The 25,827-nt window shown below is 33.4% G+C and overlaps 1 protein-coding gene across 5 annotated transcripts in view; it reads right to left on the bottom strand.

Annotated features, from left to right (window-relative positions):
* Positions 1–25,827, bottom strand: part of LOC114333678 (G-protein coupled receptor dmsr-1) — a 1,080,003-nt gene that overhangs the window by 176,275 nt on the left and 877,901 nt on the right. For 3 of the 5 annotated variants that reach the window (XM_050649885.1, XM_050649886.1, XM_050649884.1), the window contains exon 4: positions 16,402–16,569. The exons of the other annotated variants lie outside the window; for them this stretch is intronic. In XM_050649885.1, the coding sequence (XP_050505842.1) occupies positions 16,402–16,523 (122 nt within the window). In that variant the 5' untranslated portion in view covers positions 16,524–16,569. The remainder of the gene's footprint in view (positions 1–16,401; positions 16,570–25,827) is intronic. 5 annotated transcript variants of the gene reach the window in all.

Genomic DNA, 25,827 nt, shown 5'->3' with positions numbered 1-25,827 from the left:
AAGGTATATAGCACTTTCTTGGAATATTCTTCCCATATACTAAAAATATGTGCGATAGTACATTCTAAGTATATAACTAGAAGGTATATAGCACTTCCTTGGAATATTCTTCCCATATACTAAAATATGTGCGAATGCTGTAATTTGATAAATTTCTCCTAGTTTTCTGTACAAAAAATAAATGTTAGTTCATAGGTATGGTATGTCTCTTGTGACAGCTTCCATGAGTCCATTCCATCCTAAGAGGCCGCGAATGTCTCTGCTTTTCCCTTAGAGCCACAGGAGATCAAGCACAGTTTCAGTTGGTGTGAACATTTCCTTCGGATTTGTTATCTTGATTTCTGATGAACATTGAAGTTTTGTCCTTTCAGCTTAGTTGAACAGCTCCCTGACTTCCATAAACCTCAGGCGCGGGTTTCTTTTTTATCTGAGGAATGGATTGCTTAGGAGCTACTGCATGTTTTGGTGTAATACAAGAAATGCCACATATGACGTGAAAAGTGTGGTATTTGTCGATTGTATGTACGTTAAAATCAGCGTTATCGTACACCGGCTGTGTAAAGGACGGCAGGTCAATTTTCTGATGTCAATGCTGACACTTCCAGGCGAACAGCTTCTGTATAGGATGAACAAAACCCCAAAGAGGAAACTACATCAACCTATTTTCCTGAGCCGTACTTTTTGTAGAGAAAACGGCCAACCCTGCCAGGAATAGTGAGACCAACTATCTGGGCCATACTGCCGCTACAAGACTTTGAGCAAGCGCGTTGCTTATCTGCAAGTGTCAGCAATCGCAGGCGATCTGCAGAAAATTAATAAACCGTGCTTTACACAATAGGTGTACGAAAACGCTGATTTTAACCCTTTCTATGCCAGGTCTCAATCCCAAAAGTTTTTTCATGCTTAGAGTCCAATTGACTTGTATATACGTCGCATGTAAATAAACAAATAAATGACCAAAACATGTTTTTAACCAGTTTTTTAATCAACTAAACGTTTTTTTTAAGTACTCATCAGAGAGCAAAACCAACTTGAAAAAATGTAACTAACTTAAAAAAATAATGTAATGTAAATTAACATTGAAACTTTTCTTTTGTTTGGTACTCCTCAAAACATGACACTACGCAAAGGTCGACTCCGCATCTTGCACACATGTATCTCGATTCGCTTCTTGTTTTTTTCTGGTCTTTTCTGTGGCTACAAACGCTTCACCTTCTAGCAGCTACCTATAAGCGTTGCCACCAGTGCTACAATATAGCATATATCTAAAATATGTGCACCAATATATACGGCAATGGGTCCGCATGACCTGTCTTAGTTGCCAACATTTTGAGGCTTTGGGAAGAATAATCTAACATTTTCGGACATATTTTTACGGCATTGGGACACCAATGAGTCTAAAATTTTATAAGCAACACATATTTTCGGCTTTGGTAAATTGAGACCATAACACCTTGAACGTATATATACCGCGGCTGAAAATACAGACCCACTTTTTGACATATATATGCTGCATTGGGGCAGAAAGGGTTAATGTACATACAATCGACGGATACCACACTTTTTACGTCATGGGTGGCATTTTTTGTATTGCACCAAAACATGCAATAGCTCCTAACCAATCCGTTCCTCGGCTAAAAACTAAACCCGCACCTGAGGTTTATGGAAGTTAGAGAGCTCTTCAACTAATACATTTTGAAAGGACAAAACCTCAAGGTTTATCAGAAATCAAGATACGAAGGGAATGTTCACACCAACTGAAACTGTAACTCCATCTGTGCCTGATCTTCTGTGACTCTAAGGGAAAAGCAGAGACATTCTCGGTATTTTAAGATGGAATGGATTTATGGAAGCTGTGAGAGGAGACATACCATATTTATATTATAAACTAACATTTATTATTTGTACAGAAAACTAGGAGAAATTTATCAAATGACAGTATTCTAATAAAAACTAAAGTTTTGGAATGTAAAAAGTGGGTTTGCCAAAACCGTTAAAATTGGCAATTTTCAACTTGCACTTTAGACCAAACGGTTCGTCTGAAAAAAAATTACTTAATAATATTTGTAGATAATTTTAAGTACTTTAATTTATGTTAAAAGATCATTTACTAAAAGTTAATAGTTTTCGAGATTTGAGCAAAAAAGCGGAAAAAATCTGAAATTATTCGCTTTTTTCGCGATTTTTTCAATGTTCCGGCAAGAAATTTTGTCCGCAAACCTCATATTCGGATTCAGCAGCCCAAAATGCATATATAATGAAAGAAATCAGAACTATCCCAAAACTTTACCACTAGGGAGCTCGTAGAGTACAAATTCACTGAATCAAAAGAAGTCTTTTAAGTTATAAAAATATTTTATCTGATCAAAAAATATGATTCCTCGTAAATAATTTGGAAAAACACATTGTAGTGAATTATAATCGAAGATATATTTATAGTGATATTGTTGTTTTATTTTAAATAGGTAAATATTGGTAGCAGTTTTTGTAAAAACTGTGAATAAATTTTGTGTGGTTTTATTTTAAACATAATAAATAAGATTGCCGCCCCCCTATAAAAGAACCCCCTAGAATAGAATAGAACAGAAAATTTGTGGTTTCTCGAAATTCGCATTTTTTGAATTTTTGTGCATATCTTAAGCATATTTCGTAATTTTTTACCGCATATATATGCGCATATTTCATCAAAATTGATCGCATATAAATCCGCTCCCTACTGATCAATGTATCGTTCAGCTACCTGTGTTGCCTTCCAGCCCCCATGACGCTTTAATCCAGTTAAATCGCCTCCTCCATCAATATACAGAGTGGCAGATGATCTGCGATAACAATGGCCGGTATAACTTTGAGGATTTGGCAAGTTTAAATATTTGCAATCTGCCTACCAATATCTGCAAATTTGTTCTTTCCTATACGTTGTATTGTACATTTAGATTTTTGATAATTTAGAAAGAATGAATTTATTTTCACATGTGACGGACGGAGATCGATGTATTTCTTCACAATATTGTAAAACGTACTGTTTATGGTAAATTTTCGTACAATTTTGGTTTTAGACTTGGGGATTGTTATTAATAAATCTGTTTGGAGATCCTTCACGTCTTGTATATTCATTTGATAAAGTTCGTTTGAGCGGCATGCACCCATAATTCCAATGATCAATATTACCTGAAGCAAATAAGCATATGAGTTTTTGAATAAATCAAATTAAATATGTATATTTACCTTATGTAAAAGATAACTTTCATCAGGAGCTTTGTCAATAAATTTCCTAATTTGCTCTGGGGTTAGAGTGGAAGACTTTTTTGCTTGAAATCCTTCCGATTTTCTCTTTAGAAACGCTCTTAGTTTGCCGTATTTTTCCAGATCAACGTCATGGTTTATTCTCAACATAGATTTAATCATTGAATAGAATGACCATAATGAAGACGGTTTATATTTTGCACTTAATTCAGCGAAATACGCCAGCAGAACGTTTTCGGAAAATGATTTCGCGTTGTTTCGAACCCGCCATTCGTTGAAGGTTGCGTACGTTTTATTATAAATGGATTTCGATGTTTCAGGTATTAAGGTAGATGCTGTTGCTGTAGCTAGTTCTACAATTTCTGGTGGTGTACAATTAAAAGAGTCTTCATTTTCGTCCATCTCAACACAAACTGTCAAATAAACTATTCGTTTGACAGTGACACTTTTTGAGGTTGATTATTTTGTTTCCGTGGTGAATTTTGTGATTGTTGTGCCAGAGGGATTAATAGCTATTAATCCCGCATTATTAATCCCTAAGGGATTATTATATGGCATTATATTGCAAACACCACAAGTATAATACATATATTATGTATCAGTTGTAGATAAAGGATTTTATGGTTTTTTACTGATGAAATCATTAAAATAACTTTTTGCAAATCAGATATTTTACAATTATATATTATCTAGTGCTGATATGTATATTAAATACGACTGTAATACTGATTTTGTAACTGAAATATTGCAAATTATTCAACTTTATATTTATTATTCAAATTTATAATAATATTTATACCACAATTATTGAAATGCAAACAGTAGATATATTTTAATTGATATAGGTACTTTTTAGAATCAGAAAAAATGTTAATATTGTAACGAATTAACAACTGTTTATATAAACAGTAAATTTTTTTTCAAAATACCAATTATGGCTTAATAATAAAGGTGTAATAAACTAACTAAAACAAAAACTGAGGGACAAGGCCGTACTCACTTCAAAAAGTGAAATGTAAAGGACTAGGAAATTATAACCATTAAATGCGGTATTCTATTATATGCTGTTTTTATTGCAGCACATTTTTATATTTAATATTTTTTTAAGAGCGTAGGTACAAAATTTCGAGCCTATGCTTTTTAAATGCATTAACTTTTTTAGAATCCTGTGATATTCAATTTGTGTTTTTGAAAAATTGAAACGCAAAATGAAATATTACATTATTAACGAGGGCAAAAAGTCTCTAAAAACCTCTATATTGTTTATTTTAATAAGTTACGGCCCACCTCGGCAGGTTTCAATTTAATCCATTGCATCTCTGCCGTTTGAGTTCTTCTTGGTTCAATACGCCAAGAGGAACTGCTTCGTGATTCTCCTTGCTCGTCTTAAATACACTCTCGGTAGCCATCGCCGGAGTGGTAGTACGTAGGGGGGCTGCGCCAATATGGCAACTCGTTCGATCCTCTGCGGTTGATCTGCGAACGCCGGTTGTAGGCATCATATCATTATAACTTCACCAGTCAAGGCGGCCCAGTGGTCTGGGCCCTTTTAGGTCGCCGCAATTTGATGGTGGTATTATAGGTTTTTTTGGGTCGCTGAATCCAATGGAAGTGGCCTGGAAGCCCAAATATAGTGCATGTTATTGTTATTAACAAATTATGGTAAAATTAGGTGTTTTTCAGAAATTATTAGAAACCCTGCAAATAAATTGATAGTGTTAAGGTCTTCTCTGGTGTATTTTTGGTCGCTGAATCGAATGCGACTAGTTACGATTACTCAAAATGTGTTCTTATTTTGTTAATAACAAAATAATTGTTAATTCGCCGAAAAGCTCGAAATGCGTTAACTACAGCAAGTTTGTAGTCTTTTTCATAGTATTTTTATACGAAAAATCGATTGTCACTGGTCGTGATAGCTTAAACCACGTTCCAACTTTGTTGTTAATAAATTATTGCAAAAATAATGGTTTATAGTACGTTTACTCACGGTTATTGCTCTAAATTTTAAAAAACCACCTGGAAGCACATTAAATTTGGCATGCATGTAGCTAACATGTCAAACAAAACAAGTGATATTGTGCCGTTGTGTGCTTTTAACAAAAAAGAAACTTTTAAAATAAGTCCGGAATGGGACAAACTGATTAATTCTAAGCAACTTTTGATTTATACAGTTTTTCAACAAGACAATACTTTTCGAGTTATTTACTAGTAGTCTGGGCTGATTATCGGAGAATAGGCCATTTTTGGGAAAAGTTATTTACCAGCAATTTTATTGCTGGAATCCAATTATAAGATCCTATATATTAATAATATAGGTATGCAAAGTCCTCACACAGTGTGCTACTTTTTTTATAAACAAAATGGCGCCCGAAAATCGTGTTTTTTTTTATTGCTCTATAACTCCGAAGATTTTAACTTTACAACAAAAATACCCAAATAAAAATTCACCGTGATTAAATTCTTCATAAAGACGTGTTTTTCCCGATCTGCTACGACGAAAATTTTCCTCAGAAAATGCGGGTATTCCCAACAAAATCTTTAATTTTCAAATAAAGTTTTAGATAAGTAATTATCTATCAATAATTAAATAATTTGGTGACTCAAAACCCTTCTTGGTTTAGATTATAGTTCCAGAAGCTGGTGAAAACTAAACGAATATTTTAGCAAAAATTCAATTGTTAATTAATAATTTACGGTCGCAATAATAACCAAAATAATTATGATACACTGATCAAACTTTGAAATCTTATAAAGATGAGATGCCTATTTAACATTTTGTCGACAAAATATAAATTTTTTATTTTTTTGCATAATCTTTAAATGTTTAAAAAAAAATAGTTATAAACAAATTAACGTTTCTCAGAAAGTTTTTATTATATTATAGTTTTAAAAAATAGCTAAAATGCGCATTTCAAATATCTTGAAAATTAATGCTTTAAAACTTTTTTACAACCATTTGCAAAAAAGTTATGAAACAGCAAAATAAACATACGATTACTACGGTGTTTATAATTTTTTTAATTTTTTCAAAGCGTAGAAGTAGGTTTAAAGTACAAGCTAATTATTTACAAAAAAATATTGATTATCAGATTAATGGTTATATTTTAATTAAAGATTATAATTATATTTTTTTGTAGTTTACACGCGCGAAAGTAGAATAATACAGTACTGTAGCTAAAATTTTCACTCGGAGCGACGATCGGCCGCGCGACGTACACTTTTAATAAATAATGTATGCTGCGTGTCAGTCGCTTCGAGTGAACATTTTAGCTCCGACTCTGTATCAGGCCTACTTTTGCGCTAAAAATTACAAAAAAGGTATTTTTAATCTTTGATTAAAATATAACCATTGCACTAATTTTTGACATTAAAACAAATGATAAACAACGGAGCAATCGTATATTTATTTTGCTGTTTCATAAATTTTTTGCAAATGGTTGGAAATTTTTTTTAAAGCATTCATTTTCAAGACATATGAAATACGCATTTTATGTATTTTTTAAAATTAGAATATAATAAACAATTTCTGAGAAATGTTTATTTGTTTATAACAATTTTTTTTAAACATTTAAAGATTATGCAAAAAAATGGAAAAAATAATATTTTGTCAACAAAATATTAAATAGGCATCACACCTTTATAATCTTTCTAAGTTTGATCAATGTCTCATGATTATTTTGGTTGTTATTGCGACTGTAAATTGTTAATTAACAATTGAATTGTTGCTAAAATATTCGTTTCATTTTCACCGGCTTTTGAATTTATAATCTATACCAAGAAAGCTTTTATTTCACCAAGCTATATAATTATTGATAAACAATTACTGGCCCAAAAAATTTATTTGAAAATTCGAGATTTTGTTGGGAAAACCCACATTTTCCGAGGAAAATGTTCGTCGGAGCAAATCGGTAAAAACATGCCTTTATGTAGAATTAAATTGGGGTGAATTTTTGTTTGAGCGTTTTTGGTGTAAAGTTAAAATCTTCGGAGTTATAGAGCAGTAATTGGAAAAAAGTACGATTAGTCGGCGCCATTTTGTTTATAAAAAAAGTAGCACACAATCTGCGGACTTTGCATACCTATATTAATAATATATAGAATCTTATAATTCGATTCCAGCAATAAAATTGCTGGTAAATAACCTTTCTTTGTACTTTACTAATCAGACGAGCGTATTATAACTATTTTTCTTTCAAAATTTAAAGATTATGCAAAAAAAAGAAAAATTTAAATTTTGTCGATAAAATCTTAAATAAGCATCTCATCTTTATAATCTTTATAAGTTTGATCAATGTATCATGATTATTTTGGTTATTATTGCGATCGTAATTTGTTAATTAACAATTGAATTGTTGCTAAAATATTCGTTTAATTTTCACCGGCTTCTGGAATTACAATCTATACCAAGAATGCTTTGATGTCACTAAGTTATTTAATTATTGATTAATAATTACTTACCTAAAACTTTATTTGAAAATTAGAGTTTTTGTTGGGAAACCCGCATTTTCCGAGGAAAATTTTCGTCGGAGCAAATCGTGAAAAACATAGCTCTATGCAGAATTTAATTGCGGTGAATTTTTATTTGAGTGTTTTTGTTGTAAAGTTAAAATCTTTGGAGTTATAGAGCAATAATTTAAAAAAATACGATTTTCGGGCGCCATTTTGTTTATAAAAAAAAGTAGCGCACTATCTACGGACTTTGCATACCTATATTATTAATACATAGGATCTTATAACTCGATTCCAATAACTTTTCCATGAATTTTGCTAATTAGCGCAGAGTATAGTGAATATGTTTTTTTCAACAAAAAAAAAACAAAAATATATCTCGAAAAGTATTGAATTAGTGAAAAAACTGTATAGAACAAAAGTTGCTAAGAATTAACCAGTTTATACACTTTCGGACTTATTTTAAAGGTTTTTTTTTCAATCCCGAAACGGGGTGAAACTCACCCCCAGAGTAAAAGCACACATCGGCACAATATCACTTGTTTTGTTTGACATGCTGGCTACGCGTATGCCAAATTTCATGTCAATCCAAGTGGTTTTTTAAAATCTAGAGCAAAAATCGTGACTGAACGTATTATAAACCGCTTTTTTGCAATAATTTATTAATAACGAAGTCGGAACGTGGTTTAAGCTATCACGACTATTGACAATATGGATATAGCGTATAAAGATACTATGAAAAAGACTAAAAACTTGCTGTAGATGCCGCATTTCGAGCTTTTCGGCGAATAAACAATTATTTTGTTATTAACAAAATAAGAACATATTTTAAGTAATCGCGACTAGTCGCATTCGATTCAGCGACCAAAAATACACCAGAAAAGACCTTAACACTATCAATTTATTTACAGGGCTTCTAATAATTCCTGAAAAACACCCAATTTTACCAGAATTTGTTAATAACAATTAAACGAACCACATTTGGGCTTCCAGAACACTTCCATTAGATTCAGCGACCCAAAAATACTATAATACCACCATCAAATCGCGGCGACCTAAAAGTGCCCACGGGACCCCCCTATGTTGCGACTAGGCTACAGGTAATTGTATAATAACGAGAGCGCTATAGATGGCTGTAGCGGTGGCTATAGTCAGAGGAGTATCGCCCATCACCTCCTTATGACGACGTCGGTATTCTCAAGGGCTTACCATCGTTTCAAGTAGACTGGTAGCTACCTTTGACGACCAGGTTTGGGTCGGGGACATGTAATGACAGAGAGGGATGATCGATTTATTGTCCTGAGTGTCTTGCGGAATCGACACGCGACAGAAGTTGAGCTTCAACAATCCTTGAGTAATGTTCGACGTCACCGTCACTGAGTGGATAGTTAGGAGAAGACTTAAGGCTGCCAGTTTGACTCTCAGACGAGCTAACACACGGCCCAATTTGAATTCACGTCAAAAACACGCTCGACTTCCGTTTGCCCGAGAACAGGTCAACTGGGATCTTGGACAATGGTGTAGAGTTTTATTCTCTGATAAGAGTCGAATATGCATTATGACAAAAGACGAAACGTCTATCGGAGGCCCGGAGAACGATTGTTCCACACACACACACACATGCTCGTATCAACCCCAGCCACGGGGGACATGTGTGTTCTAATGGAAAAGTGGGACCCACATGTCCAAAGATCAAACCGGTCACACCCCGTAATGGAGTGGTACCTATGTGCTATACCACCAAGCTATACCACCACCCCTCCCCATCGAAGGACATACCGAATGGGGAGGCGTTGAACTTAACGTTACTTTGGATGTCCTGGGTAATGGTACATCCTCTGTATTACTTCATGTGGTTAAGCCACCTGACTTTAGGGGTAGGTAGAAGAGCTTTTCTCCCTATTAATGACTTAGTTAATTTGTTACTTTACTTTGGACTTGTGTCCTAAAAAAATGTGTTCCGGACATCAAAGCACCGATCTAAATCGGTGTCTCGCTGTCCAGACCGTGTGTGCTCGGTCACTTCGCCGCCGAATTGGCAAAATAAATTTTGTTCTCCTCGACGGCTGAGCTCCCGAAAGGTGTGGCCATCAAACCCACGCCCGTCAGTTCGTGACCTTGATGCTCAACTTCCGCGACTATGGTCCATTTGACTTACCTGAAGGGTACTTAGTGCCAGAAGGGCGACATTTGTGCTTCAATTATCCTGTGGCTATCTCAATTCTTCATTCTTAACGTTACCATTCTTACCGTTCTTTGGTTTTCGTCATAGTAAGTCAATTCTCTATATAATCTGCTGGGATCGTTCCTGATATTGTCGAATATTTCGTGTGCTCTTTCGTCTATCGTTCTCAGAACTTTCTTTTGTTGCCTATGTCCAAATACGTATCTTAATGGGACATATTGTGGTATATTCAGAACTTCCCTGGTTTTGGATGGTTTGTATTTTTTTCTTGTTGGTTTTACACGTGTGCCCCCATGCGGCTGAGGCGTATGTCAGTGTTGGCAAAATTATACAATTTGCCATCCTAATCTTTGTCTTAAATCTCAATTTACTCTTTCGACCTATTAGCGATGGGAGTTGATTCCTAAGGGCTTTAGCTTTGTTGATTGTTTGTTTTACGTGGTTTGTAAAGGTTAGCCTTTTGTCCAACATTACGCCTAGGTAGTTGGCTTGATTTGACCATTCAATTTGGGTATTAAATAGGGATAGTACCTCATTTGGTCTAACTGTTCTTTTTTGGTACATGACGGCCTGTGTTTCGTCAGGATTGACAGCTATTTTCCACTACACACACCATTCTTGTAGTTAGTCAAGAGCTCTTTGTAGGTGTCTTGTTGCAAAATCTGGGTGGGTACTGCTAAAAGCTATCGCTGTATCATTTGCGTATAGACTTAGCAACGATCTGGGTTCAGTTGGGGTGTCTGCCGTATATATGATATATAGATATGGCGATAACACAGCCCCCTGTGGCACACCAGCCTCTGAACCTCCTGTTGGCTAGGTATGATGAGAGAAGACACGTCATCGCCCCACTATAAGTATATTGGTTCATTTTATACAGCAATCAGTCGTGCCGGACTCTGTCGAATGCTTTACTGACGTCTAGAAAGGCGGTCGCTGTATATTTCTTTTCATTGAACCCTTTCGTGATATTATATTCTGTTAACCTCAGCACTTGAAGTTCACACGAGTGCTCGGATCTGAATCCGAACTGTGCTTCAGGTATTGTTCCGATTGCTTCAGATTATTCTTTTAGCCTGGCTAATATGACCCGCTCTGCGATTTTGCTTAATGCTAATAATAAGCTTATCGGTCGATAATTCTGTGGAAATGTGCCATTTTTTCCTGGTTTTTCAATTATGATTACGTGAGCTTCTTTCCATCTGTCAGGAAAATGTCTCAGTCTTAAGATGTTGTTTATTAAATTTGTTATGTATACTATTGGCTTTTCCTGGCAGTTTTTTCAGAGCTCTGTTCGTAATCTTGTCCGGTCTTGGAGTTTTTTGGCATTACTACGCTTAATCAGCTGTCTAACCTCTTTAGGGGAGGTGTGTGTAATACCTATAATGCCCTTTCTTCCTTTGGAATTCTACGTCTTCGTTCGACTTCTTCTGTGAAGTCCAGATCTTCATCGGGATGATAGTTTTTCGAACATTATCTTTCTAGCGTGTTTTTCATTACTTCCGCTTTGTCTTCTTCTGTGTACACAATGCCATTTTCACCGTGTAAAGGAGGGATTGGTTTTTTATCTTTTCTTATTATTTTAGATAGCTTCCAGAACGCGGATTTATTTGGGTTCAGTTGCTGGATACAGTTGTCCCAGTTTCAGGGCTGCGTTTAGGTCAATTCAAACATGTACCATTTTTGCGAACAAAATGCAGAAATTTTTATTTAAATTAGAATACACTAAAAATGGATATAAATTACGATGTTTATATACCTATAACAGAAAAAATTGTCATTCCAGTTCGATCAAATCACTTAACTTTTTTCAAAAAAAAAACTTAAAAAAAATATTTTTCTTGACAAAATCGACAAATTGTTAACACGTTCTTGCGTCATACTTGATGGAAAATTATTTTTAATTCTTGACATTTTCGATAATGGCCTTTCAGCGGACACGTTGGCAACTGGGATGTACAAATAAATGTGCAAAGCAATGTCAAAATTAGCGAAAATATCTTTCAATCCACTTAGTGCAGTCACTGAAGGTTTTCACCTCCGATTTCGTTGACCCTCCATCGATTTTCATGAAAATTGGTGAGTAGTTAGAAAATACCTCAAGAAACAAAGGTGACATGATACCAACTTGTGATTTAACCGTGGTTGTGGATGCCACCCCTTTTCGTGGGTGAACATTATTTTTTTTAATAATACCATAAATCGATAGAGAGACAAATTCTAAGCAAAATTTGTTATATAAAGTTATTAATATAAATCAATACTTTTTGAGTTGTTAAAGATCAATGATTTTATTTTTTCGTAAAAAAATACATGTTTTAAGGCTGTTTTCACGTATAACTCAAAAACTATAAGCTTTAGCAAAAAAATTAATATTACGAAAATTGAAGATAATAACAAGCTGAATACACTCCTCATTTAAAGAACTAAACTAATGTTAATTCAAAGTGAGTTACGAGTAACTGAATGTACATATTTTTCGACGAGTACTCAAATCTAAGTATCCAAGCTTAAATATCGGGAAAACGATGCATTTTATAAAATATACCTGCTAAGCACTTGTCAAAAAACTTCGGAGTACCTATCAAATGAGCTGAAGTAGAAGTTAATAGCATCACAATTTTAAGCAGGTTATGATGAAAATAAGAGAACCCTTTAGAACTATTTTAGGAAAAAGTGAAAAATAAAACATACGCCATTTCCACAAAAATTAAAATTTAAAATAATCCTTAGAAGAATTTCTTTATATTAGCACAAGTAATGATTTCAACAATTTTGACCGGTTTAGATTGCATATTTTTGAAAAAAACGATATAATTTATAAAATCAGAATTTTTAAGATTATCGTTAAAATTAAATTTTCATTTTCTTTTGATAATAACTCCAAAAATACTCAATATACGTAAAAAGTGATATATGTATAACCAAATTTTAGATTTTTCTGTATCAAATATTTTACCTTTTTATTAAAAAAAAACAATTATTTTTTGGAAAAATTTTTAAAAGATAAGTTTTGAAAAATATTTGGTGCATAAATTTTAATGCTATCAACTTGTTCGGATGCTCATTTGATGCAACTGCCTATATTGCCTAATGGATAAAGTTGCCTGCCCAGTGGTGATTTCGATGATCGTCTAATTGTTTTTTGACTTCCCTATTCAGCTCATTAGCAATTCTTTTGTCCTCTGAGTTTCTTGTTCTGTTGCCTCTTCTTCTTTTTCTGTTTTTCTCCCTTATCAGTTCTTTCAGTTCATTGCTGATTTCCCTGAATCTTCCTTTGGTTGTTGGGGTTTTTTCTTCTGTTTCGAAACAGAGTTCTAGTGCTAAAGTTACGAAACAGTGAGCTTTGGAGGTGGTTCGTATATATTTTGGGGTGGTATATCTTTAGAAAAAGAAAAACAGAGTTTGTGTTCGTGCCCGGTGGTGGTCGCGGAGGGAGAGTGACAGCGGATAGTTACAATACGGATATTCTCAAAGAAAACGTTGTTCCTTACTTCGGCTACATGGGCAACAGCTTCATGCTAAAGCATGATAACTCTCGATGGCACACAGCGCGGACTACGAAAGATCACCTGGCCAACATCAACATAACAACAATGGACTGGCCTTCATTGAGTCCAGATGTGATCCTCTCGAACACCTAACTTCTTCTTCTTTAAGTTCCATCTTCTATCGAAGGTTGGAAATCATCATGGCAATGCGGACCCTGTTGACTGCCGCTACAAATAGCTCTGCACTACTGCATTCGAACCATTCTCGTAAGTTCTTAAGCCAGGATATTCTTCGTCTTCTCACATTTCGCTTTCCTCGGATTTTGCCTTGCATAATAAGTTGTAATAATGAGTATTTTTGCCCTCTCATCACATGTCCCAATTACTCAAGTTTTCGTCTTTTGATAGTTAGTATTATTTCCGGTTGATTTCCTATCCTTCTAGTTACTTCCACGTTCGACATTCTTTGAATCCATGATATTCGTAGGATTCTTCTCTAACACCAAAATTCAAAGGCGGTCAACTTATTCAAATGGATTTGTTTCAACGTCCACGCTTCCAAGCCATAAAGAAGAGTAGAGAACACGTAACATCGAAGCATCTTTAGGCGTAGTTCTAACCTTATATCCCGACAACAAAGAAACTTTTTAAGTTTAATGAATGATGCACGTGCTTTTTTAATACGTGTTTTAATTTCTTTGGTTTGGTCTACATTTGATGTTATCCATGTTCCTAAGTATTTGTAGTTATCCAAACTCTCAATCACAGTATCTTCAATAGTTAATTGGATGTTTGCGTGTGCTGATTTATTTATTATAATGCATTTAGTTTTCTTCAAATTCATCTTCAGTCCGTAATCATGACAGCGTTCATTAAGGCGTTGCATTACGTTCTGTAAATCATTGTTGTTATCCGTTATTATTACTGTATCGTCTGCAAAACGTAAGTTGTTCAAAACTTCTCCATTGATAGATTATACCTTCTATTGAATCTGAGAGCGCTTCTTGAAATACCGTTTCACTGTAGACATTGAAAAGTAGTGGAGACAGCACGCAACTCTGACGGACTCCTCTCTCTATTTTGATATCTTGGGTGTCCTGGTTGTCAACTCTTACCTTGGCAGTTTGTTTCCATAATTTTCATGTCACGGCTGTCAATATTTTTGCTTTTTAATGTATCTACAAGCTTTTTATGTTGAACTTTATCAAATTCCCTTTCAAAGTCTACAAAACATAAGTACATATCCTGATTCATGTCCATGCATCTCTAGGTCACCACATTCAAGTTGTACAAAGCATCTCGTGTGCTTATACCATTTATAAAGCCAAATTGTGTTTCACTGATTTCATATTCGAGAGTTTTAACAATTCTGCTGTGTATTATTTTTAAAAATGTTTTAAGTGTGTGACTCATTAAAGATATTGTTCTCTGATCCGGGTAGGTTGTTGCACTTGACTTTTTGGGAATTGCTACAAAGGTCGATTGCAGCCATTGTCTGGGGATTGTGGCAGTCTGATATATTAGATTAAAGAGTTTAACCATATCAATACCATCTTCATCAATAAGTTTTAATAATTCGATGGGCACATCATCTGGTCCAGTAGCTTTACCTTCTTTCGTGTTTTTAATGGCATAGATGACTTCTTCTCTTAATATTGGAGGTCCGGTATCCTCTGTGATTTCTAATGACAGTTCTCCTCTTTCATCATTAAAGAGTTGTTGGATGTAATTGGTCTAGTGACACAATCTCTCCTTCACGTCAGTAATAATATCCCCTTTATCATTTTTAAGGGTATTCGTTCTTGTGTTTTTTATAGAACCTGTCATCTCTTTGATTTTTTTGTGTAAATTAAAGCTGTCATACATTTTTCTTAACACCTAACAGATAAGATCAAACGCAGGATTCGGGTATATAATCCAACACCGGCGACAGTGGCGGAGCTAAAAACTGCATTGAATGAAGAGTGAGAAGCGATTCTTCAGGGATCAGAAGAAACTTAATGAGGTCCTGAAGATCTCTCATTAAAAGTGTAGTACGGCACAAAGGAGGAAGTAAGCAGTATAAATTTAGATTTTTATGTTAATTTACTTTTATATTTATTACACAATGACTTTCATTTATAACACGTTTTTTCACATACAATGTTAAGTTGTCTTTCTTATGTTAAAAAGTAAAATGTTGACGTTTGTATAACGGACTGCCTTTATTGAGTAAATTGACTTTTTCACGTATCGTGATGATTTTTCATTTTACGATAGACAAAAATGAATACAGTTTTGCCATAAAAGCCTCGCTTTAATAAAAGACACAAATATATAAACATAAATAAACACAGACATTGATATAAATAAATCTGAAATCAAATTTGTAAGTACATACAGTATTTCTCATGATCATTTTTCAGTGCGTAACAAATGATAGGAAAAAGGGTAAGTCCGTGATAATACACATTTACGACATTTATTCTAACATGACATTTTAGTTAAATCTGACTGTTGTCCCATTTTATTTTCAATTTGGAATAAAAACAAATCAAAAGTGTTTCTTGCATTTATAAAATGGTATTTTCTTTGATTTGTATAGTCTTATAAATTATACAGATTATATTTGTAATATTATTATCTAATTAAAAAAAATAATTTTTTTATTATAGCGCCATCTATCGACAACTAGAATAACTAGAATAAATGTTATAAAAATGTCACCGACGAAATGTAATCACGGACGTGCCTTTTTCTCTGTCACATACAATTTAATGCGTTAGAAAGAAATCGAAAAACTGTGACGCACTGAAAGATGATCATGAGAAATACTGTAAGTTAAAGAGAGAAAAAATAAATTTAATTCAGTCTGTTTGCTAAATATTTTTTGGTATATTGCGAAAACGTTTTAAAAAACTTTGTCATAGACAGCTCGTTGGGTAAATTTATAATTAATATTTTCTTAAATTAATTTCATTTTAAGACGTGTCTGTATTTCTTAGAGGTTTTATTTAATTATCTACTTTTTTACTTTTAACTACCAAAACTTACCTGTTTTTTCTCTGCGCTATAATAAATTCCAGATCCTCGTCTGATAAATTAAATATAAGAGAAGCGGGGAAAAATTTTAAGAGATTAATACGCAAAGATGTGAAGTTGTAGCGTACGAGCATTTTAATCCCTCAAATACAAGTAGATTAGGAGGCCAGCCATTTTTTACTGAAAAGAAAGAAAAAATAAAAAGGTAAAACTCGTTATCTCGTCTGTAACTAAATATTAGATTAGTGTTTTTGCAACATTGCAGGTCTCAAATAAATATAGAATACCTATAACTTATTACATTATAAATATTAGAGTACAACAAATATTTTTATAAGATAGGAAATGGTTGAATGCTCGAATATATGAATTTTACAAAGTCAAAGGCAGATATCGAGCACTGAATTTATTTATTCTTGCACAAGTATACTTTCGCTATCTAGAGCATCTTCAGGGCATTTCGTCTTCATTATGCTTCCATCTTGCAAAAATGTAGAACCTTACCAGGCACTCAAATTTATCTGTTTGTCCTTTGTTAAATGTGTAGTTATATGTTAATTTAGGTTGCCACCAAACTATTTATTTCATATTAAATGATATTCGAAGATAATGCCTTCTTTTTATTGACGAAATGCCCCTGAAGATCCTCTAGATAGCGAAAGTATACTTGGGCAAGATTAAATAAATTGAGTGCTCGACATCTGCCTTTGACTTTGTAAAAAAATATTTTTATAACAGAAAATTATAAAATGTAGAAATATTTTCTAACGTCTCTAATGGCAGTGTTAAAGGTGAACGTGCTTTAAAATAGCTCTCTCCCAAAATAATAGTGATATTCAAAATTTGATAAATTTCAACAACACTCAGAAGGGTCACGTCTCTGAAGGGTCGACCTGGACGTGGCTCTTAACGCAGTGTATGTATGTAGAACATGAAGTGTCAGCAAAGCAGTAGCCACTTTATTTTCTACAATTATTTACAAGACGGATTCTCCATAAGAGTACCTCCTGAAATAATTTTTCCATCAAGTATAATTCCAAAACCACAAAATGTGAAGTAGTGTTATTCTTCACATTCTAGTGCTCCTTTACGTGCCATATCAGAATTATCCAACGTTGGCCAAGGCTTTTCGATCTTTTGCAATATGGAATAATTGTCATGCATTTGATATCTGAGTCCATTCACGAATATTTTCTAAACAAGAAATTTGTTTTCTTCTTACACCTCTACAGCCCTATATTTTGCCTTTAAGGATTAGTTGTAATATTTATATCGACTTCCCCCCACTATGTGTCTCAGATAAAACATTTTCCGGTGTTTAAGAGTCTTTAGCAGTTCTCTCTCTTTTTTGACCGTCAAGGTATCTTCAGCATCCGTCTATGATCCACATTTCCAATGCTCCAATTCTGTTCATGATCGATACTTTTAGCGTGCATACTCCTGCATCATACAAGAGTACAGATCAAACATAGCACTTAAACATTCTTTGTCTTAGTTCTAAACTGAGATGATTGAGAAATAAACGCTTCTACTTGGATCAGATTCCAGTAAATATTCTATTTTTGCTTTCTAATAATTTCAAAGCAGAAAAACGATGAATTAAAGAAGATAGGGGAAATCTAAAATTTGCATTTCACTACCTGTCTACTAATATTCTATTAATTTGCATTTCACTACCTGCATATTAATATTCTATTAATAAGAAAAAAATTCCAACGAATTCTTGGTGCATATACCACAGTATAATGCTAAAATATGAGTGGGGTCACTCCTCGAACAATCCTTTGTTCTCTATGTTTCATTTTGATGATAATGTCACCAAATATAACAGAAATTTTAGTCCTTTGCGCACATGAATGACAGTTATCGGTATACTATGTTTGTCGTGATTGGTCGTTATTGTCGCTCATTTGCTATTGGTCATTATCGTCGAGCATTGAACATGTTGACTTAGAACTGGGTTGCAAAATTGGAAACGTCAAAATTCGACAGTGAGCTAACTGATTTTTTAGCATTAAACTGTGCCAATACTTAGATAGAAATAAGCTAATGTAAAATGAAAATGAGAGACACCTTATAGATCTGTTCGTTCAGAGTTCAATGATTAATTTATTGCGTATTTTTTCTTTATCGATCTTCTCTAATCTATTCTCCATGAGTGTTAACGCTTTTTTGAATTCTTTGTTTTCTTTCTCCCATTTTTGTTCTTTTTTTACTTCTCTTTTAAATTTTCTGTTTCTGCTTTGTTTTGCTTGAGCTTCTGCTTAATATATTCCAGTTCGTTTTTCATATCCTCATCTGGCTCAGCTATATCTTAATCTCTTCCATGGCCGTTAATATTGTATTTACCTTTTTTATGCGCGTGTCTGGAGCTTTTTTACTTTTATGTTGCTCTTTTTGTCTTCTTCAATCGAGCTGTCCTGCTCCGGTTTTTGTCTTTTTCTTCGTTTTTATTTTCTTCGTTGTTCATCTGTTTGTCTTGTTGTTTGTTTTCTAGACTGAAAATCTTTATCAATATAAAGCGAGAAAAATATATTTTTAGTTCACTTAAAACTTATATACAGAAAAACAGAAAAAATGTACCCTGAGTCTAATAATAATTATTACTTTTTGCCTAATTAATTTAGCTCCTAGTATCTGACAGCGCTGCTGAACCTATAATAAGAAGTACTGTCGCAATGCGGAAGGCACCCACCCCCAATCAACTCGTCGAAGGGCTGATACCTATCAATGCACAGTTTTCTTCTTATTTTTAATTACGTTTTGGTAAGGCCTCAGATATTTTGCACACGCCGGCAATGTCGCAAAATATTTGGCCGTATTCCTGTCTGCTAATTTATTTATGGCTTTCAGTAATTAAATATTCACTAATGGTTAAATATACACGTTTTTGTCATATTCAATGTTTGTTGTATTTGTAACTTAAAAAAAATATTGTTGTATATATAATACTATTGCAAATCTCCTCTCTTTCGTGCATCAAATTAACAAAAAGATGACTTACAGTTGAAATGTGGAACTCAACACACACTTTGTGAAAGTTTCACCAAAACCAATGTTTACTTCCGTACTAAAACAACTTTTTTGCACCAGAGAGCAAATCAACTTGTGTTCACACCAACTTCTAACACATAAAATATAACAAAGAAATAAAAAAAAACTACTTACTTAGTCTTAGTGACTACCTAAATGTTCAAATTGTTGCCCATAATTTTCGATGCAAGCATTTACTCTTTCAAGAGTAGATTTAATAGCAACAGATTTAACTGTTTTAGACTTTTATTTATGGGGACGGATTAAAGACCTTGTTTTTGCCGCTATGGCGGATCCAGGGGGGTGTCATGGGGGGTCATGACCCCCCCCATAATTGTAAACCCACGTATCCTAGGGTTGGTAAGACTAAGGGACCTTGCATCAGAGATAGGTAATTAAATCGCCCTCAAGACCCATGACCCCCCCAAAAAAATTTCTGAATCCGCCACTGGCTAGGCCCACATCGAGAAAACATAATCTAGAATCTAGAGAATACGAAACGCCAGTCAAAACATTGCGAAAGCAGACATTGAGACTGCTGTTCAATCTACTCTTGAAATAGTTAATGCTTGCATCGAAAATGATGGGTAAAAATTTGAACATTTAGGTCGTCACTAAGTAAGTAGTTGCTTTTATTTCTTTGTTATATTTTATAGTAATGTTTGTCTTAATGTTGTTTTAATTAATTATATACGTTTACATCTGGAAAATGATTCTTTGTTTTTTCCATACCACACTACTTTTCCTTAACTTCTTTTACTGGTGACATTAACAGTTGTTTAAAATTTACACATTTCTTAAGATATCTCGAGATAGAAAAAAGGTATCGACATGTGGTTTTTGGTATTATGTTGCTAATTTGGTCTAATTTTGTAATACAGGATTAAAAATGCATACTTGTATTTAATATTCTCCAAAGAAAAGCAGGTTTCCGAAAATAATTATATAACGCCTCCTAGCTGACATGTTGCTTATTAGGCTATTTCGAAAATAAGACAATTACATTGACGAAAAAGAGCGGTTTTCAACAAGACTAAGTATGCAAAATTCGATTTAGCAGAACCGGACTTCAGCCATTTTTTCATAAGAAGGTTTCCACTCACTCCCACCTCCTATTTGCAAAGGTAGAATTAAACTTATGAAATCAAATATGCGCAGATTTTTATGAGGAATACGTTGATTGGATTTCCAGTGCCCTTTAATTAGGTAAATTTTGTAAAATTTTTATTTTTCAATTTTTGATATTCAATTACGCCCTCTAGCGGTGGACCTACAATTATGAAAATAATTTCCAGACTTTTCCCGAGGCAACTTTTATTATAACAATTTTTTTCTCAAAGCTGTACTATAAACAGTTCCTGAGATATGGCCGAGAGCCATTCTTATTGGGACACCCGGTACATTAAATTAAGTTAGCGGCTCCTTTCTCGTTTTCGTTTTGATCAAAGTATATTTCAATAATAAAAACTTCAAATTTAATTTATTAGGTTTTTAGACAATTTTCGTATACATAACGCTCCAGTGTTAATCAGCAATGTTTTGTGGATTAGTCTATCGCCTATTATATTGGATCACGTATTTCTTTTAAATTACTACTGGAAATAACTTTTTTTTTTTAATTAAGTGAGGCTTTTCGGTATTCCAGACGTGACTATTTCTCCAATTAAAAATAAAAGTTTAGTCATATTTTTTCTCTTAAGGGGACAGGCGCAAAATCTTGGTCCAATGCTATTTTAATGCATTCAATTTTTTTCTAATCCTTAGGATACTAATAATTATTTTTGAAAAATTGAACTCAGAATGAAAGATTACATTAGTACCGAGGGCCAAAAGTACCTGAAAACTTCTATAATGTTTATTTTAATAAATTACAAGGATGAAAAAAAAAGAGAAAATTTACTTTGATCTTTAATTTCAAATATTTCATTCAAGAGAAGCTTTTTGTTTATTCTAAGGGACTTTTGACCCTCTATAATAATGTAATCTTTCATTCTGCGTTTAAATTTTTCAAAAATATTTATTTGTTTTCTCAAGATTCGAAAAAAAATGAATGCATTTAAATAGAATTGGACCAATATTTTGCACCTACCCCCTTACGTCGTTCATAAAATTAAAATCTATTTTTATAATCTCTTTCGTGTAAATTTTTCTTAATTTTTTATAGTAGCTTGTGGCATATGAAATAATAGAAAAAATAAAACTTGCATTATCCCATTGAGTGCATTGAGGAGGCTGCAAACTTAGTTAGAATTAGTGAAAACATGCTTGAAAATTTAACCTAACTTAAGCACTAACAACAACATATTTTTAATAACTTTTATAATTTTTATATAACTTTTACCAAATAGCTCACGTCAAGATGTTACATTTAAGCCCTGAATAAAATTTTTAGGATCGATAGGAAGTCAAGAGACGAGTATTTGAACTCTAAAAAGCAACCAAAATTACTAAAAGGGGAAATGAGAAAATATTCCAGAGTTTTATTTGAAATCGTCATTTCTTCTGTTCTAGATACACCAGAAATTTTTAGATACTGAACATAAAGAATATTTAAAAATGAATAACCATTTTCAATTTCGTTGCAACACGAAACTAATAATAACTCCATCTTTAAATGAACATTCCAAATACTCTGTCTTTGTCCTACTAAGTTTTAAACCATTTTCCTCCAGAGCTCGTGTCCACTGTTCCAGTTTTTGTTCTAAGTCTCTTTCACTATTTTCTACTAACACGACATCATCAGCATACATTAAGCACCATGGAATGTTACCCTGTAGTTTCGCTGTTATCTGGTCCAAAACTAATGAGAATAAATACGGACTAAGTACCGAGCCTTGGTGCAATCCTACTTTCACATGAAATTTATCAGTCTCTCCCGCACCTGTCCTAACACTAGTCGTTACTCCCTCATACATATTCCTCACAATCTTTACATATGCACCAGGGACTCATTTCTTATTGAGTGCCCACCACAGAATCTCTCGAGGAATTCTATCATATACTTTCTCAAGATCAATGAATACCATATGAGCGTTTGTTTCTTTACTCCTGTATTTTTCCATCAACTGCCTTATAATGAAAATTGCGTCTGTTGTTGATCTGCCCTGCATAAAGTCAAATTGATTCTCGGATATGTCGGTCTCTTTACGTATCCGTCTATCAATTACTCTCTCCCATATTTTCATGGTGTGGCTAAGCAATTTTATAGCCCTGTAGTTTGTACACTGCTGTATATCTCCCTTGTTTTTGTAGACATGTACTAGTATACTGCTTCTCCATTCGTCTTGTATTTGTCCAACTTCCCTAATTCTATTAAATATACCTGCTATACCCTATTCCACGAACATACGCCTGCTTTGGATTACTTCGACAACGAATATTTTACTGTGCAAAATAAGAAGAACGAAAGTAAATTGCAAATTACATTGTTGTTTATTGGAATAATTATTAGCGCCGTTTACTTTCGTACTTCTTATATTGCACAGTAAAATATTCGTTGTCGAAGTAATCCAAAACAGGCGTATGTTCGTGGAATGGCCCATAGTCACCTTGTTCCTGTCTCTCCCAATGTTTTCCATACTTCCCCAGGAATATCATCTAGTCCTACCGCTTTTCCTTTCTTTATTTTTTGAAGCGCTTGAGCCACTTCCCCGTTTGCTATTTTGGTGACCACTGCTGCTACTGTCTCCGTTGACACAAGCTGTCTGTCAAATTCTTCATTTAATAAGCTGTCAAAGTACTTTCTTTGTCTCTTTTTGACATCCTTTTCGTGAACTAGTATTTTATTATTTTCATCTCGAATACATCTAATCTGATTAAAATATTTTGCTTCCTTTGCTCTCTGTTTGGCTATTTTATATGTCTTCGTTTCGCCTTCCCTGGTATCAAGTTGATCGTATAGGTTTGAATACGCTTCTGCTTTAGCTTTTGCTACTGCTACTTTCGCTTTCTTTTTCGCGACCATATAGTTTTGAAGATCTGTGTTGGATCTGGTTTCTTGTCACTTTTTATATATATAAATATAATATATATCCTAATTTTAGTAGGTTATGTATCCATTCATAAAAACTCCTTTTCGTGTTAACATAAAAACTAGACTCAGCACAACTATCGACCAAAATACGAGTATACTGAGATATTGTGGTGTATAACTAGAACAAGAAAAGGCATGGAACGAATGATATTTGAAGGCAACGTAGAGAGCAAAATATCCAGAGGAAGAGCTCCAGCACATTGGTCGGACCAAAAAAGGACATGACTTGTTTCTCATTCTTCGAAACAAAACAAACATGCACAGGAGGGAGATATTTGGGTATAATAATATGTAAATAGTAAAACAAATAGCATGACGCCACAACCTCCTTACAGAGGAGAAGAGATAGAGCAGAGATACTTTCAAAAATTGACATATTTGGCCTAGATTTTATAGGCTGCAGGAAGTATGTGGTTAAAGAAATTATTTGAAGGTGAATACCCTAGGCCCTAGAGATATCAATTTATGACTGTTTTTGTGTGTTGATTTGTTTGTGTAATTTATATCATAGATGTGATTGTATAGATCGAGTATTGTTTTTAATTTTGCACATAGATGTGGCTTTGTGTATTGTGTGCTGCATATGTATTTATCCTAGTGACGTCATCCATCGAGGCGTGATGACGTAATCAATTATTTTTCTAAATGAGAACAGGGATCGTGTGACAGCTCGTTTGAAGGTTATGAAATGCTGTATTCAGTAATATAAACATTAATATAATTATTTGTACAGAGTGTTTAATTTTGTTTAATTAAATTCATTGTGATAAAAAGAAGAATATCTGTAATTTATTTAATTCAAAATACACTTTACTGCTGTCAGAAGTCAGGACACAGGAAAAAAATGTTTATTTGCCAAGTAAATATTGTTTTTCGTTTAATTTAATGATAAAGCTGCCACCCACCTGCCTCTTGGTAGTTTGGATATTTAATTTGAGCGTAAAGCAATGTTTATTTTGCAAATACACATTTTTTCTATTTTCTGTTCTCAGTGAAATGTATTTCAAATTAAATAAATTACATACCTTCTTCTTCTTGTCCAAATTAATTTATTTAAAAAAATGTGGACATCCTGTATAAATAACTAGGTTAATGTTTATATTACTAAATAGAGAATTTAAAAATCTTTCAAATGAACCACCACAAGATCCCTATTCTCATTTAAAAAAATCATCGATTACGTCATCACGTCGAGATGGATGAGGTCTCCAGAATATGCCAAAAAATCATAACTTAAAAATAAAAACCGATCTTTTTAAGGATTTTTCCTTTAAGTAGCTGATTTACGAAATAATGAATGTTTTCCATTTAGCTCTGCCACACTGTATATTATGCTCATAGCTTATGCGACAATAATTAATAAACAAAAAACAATGTTAGTAGTTTTTTATTTTTGATATACAGTGCGTTCATAAATTGTGGAAACGGTCTATTATCTCATGACTTAATTATTCTTAGAGTTAAAGCTCTGACAAGTCGATTTTTATTTTCAAATTATGATGTTTTGACTTATATCCCATAATAGTGACGTCATCGATTTGGAAGTGATGACGTCATCGAAGTTGTTTTAATGGGAATAGGGGTCGTGTGGTAGCTCATTTGAAAGTTTATTCAATTCTCTATTCAGTAATATAAATATTGACATAAATATTTATACAGGCTGGCCAAAAAATAATTTTTAAATTAAATTAATTGACGCAAAAAGACGAATATAAATATATAGTTTATTATATCAAAATAGATTTTTCGGCTGTCAGAAAAGAGAGAAAACATTTTTGTTTGACAGATAAACATTGCTTTCGCTTAAATTAAATGTTTAAACTAAGAGGCAGGTTGACATTTAATTTAAGCGAAAAGCAATGTTTATTTAAGAAATAAACATTTTTTTTATACTCTCTGGCATCACTAAAATGTATTTTGATTTAAATAAATTACAATTATAATTATTATTCTTTTTTTTGCGTCAATTAATTTAATTCAAAAAATACTTTTTGGTCACCCTGTATAAATATTGATGTTAATGTTTAAATTACTAAGTAGAGAATTGAATCAGCTTTCAAATGAGCTGTAACACGACCCCTATTCCCATTTAAAAATCATCGATGACGTCATCGCCAAAATCGATGACGTCACTATTATGGGTTATACTTCAAAAAATCATAATTTAAAATTAAAAATCGACTTGTCAGAGCTTTAACTCTGAAAATAATTAGATCATAAGATAATAGACCGTTTCCACACTTTATGAACGCACTGCATAATCAGTTTATACCACAATTTATTGCCATAAGACAGTTTTTCTAAGACATGATTAATTATATTGACGTAACAGAAATTCTTTCATAATTTTTTCAGAACCTCTCTCTGAGACT

Source organism: Diabrotica virgifera, chromosome 4 (genome assembly GCF_917563875.1).
Source record: "Diabrotica virgifera virgifera chromosome 4, PGI_DIABVI_V3a".
Taxonomy (NCBI): domain Eukaryota; kingdom Metazoa; phylum Arthropoda; class Insecta; order Coleoptera; family Chrysomelidae; genus Diabrotica; species Diabrotica virgifera.
This window is presented reverse-complemented; position numbering and strand designations above follow the sequence as displayed.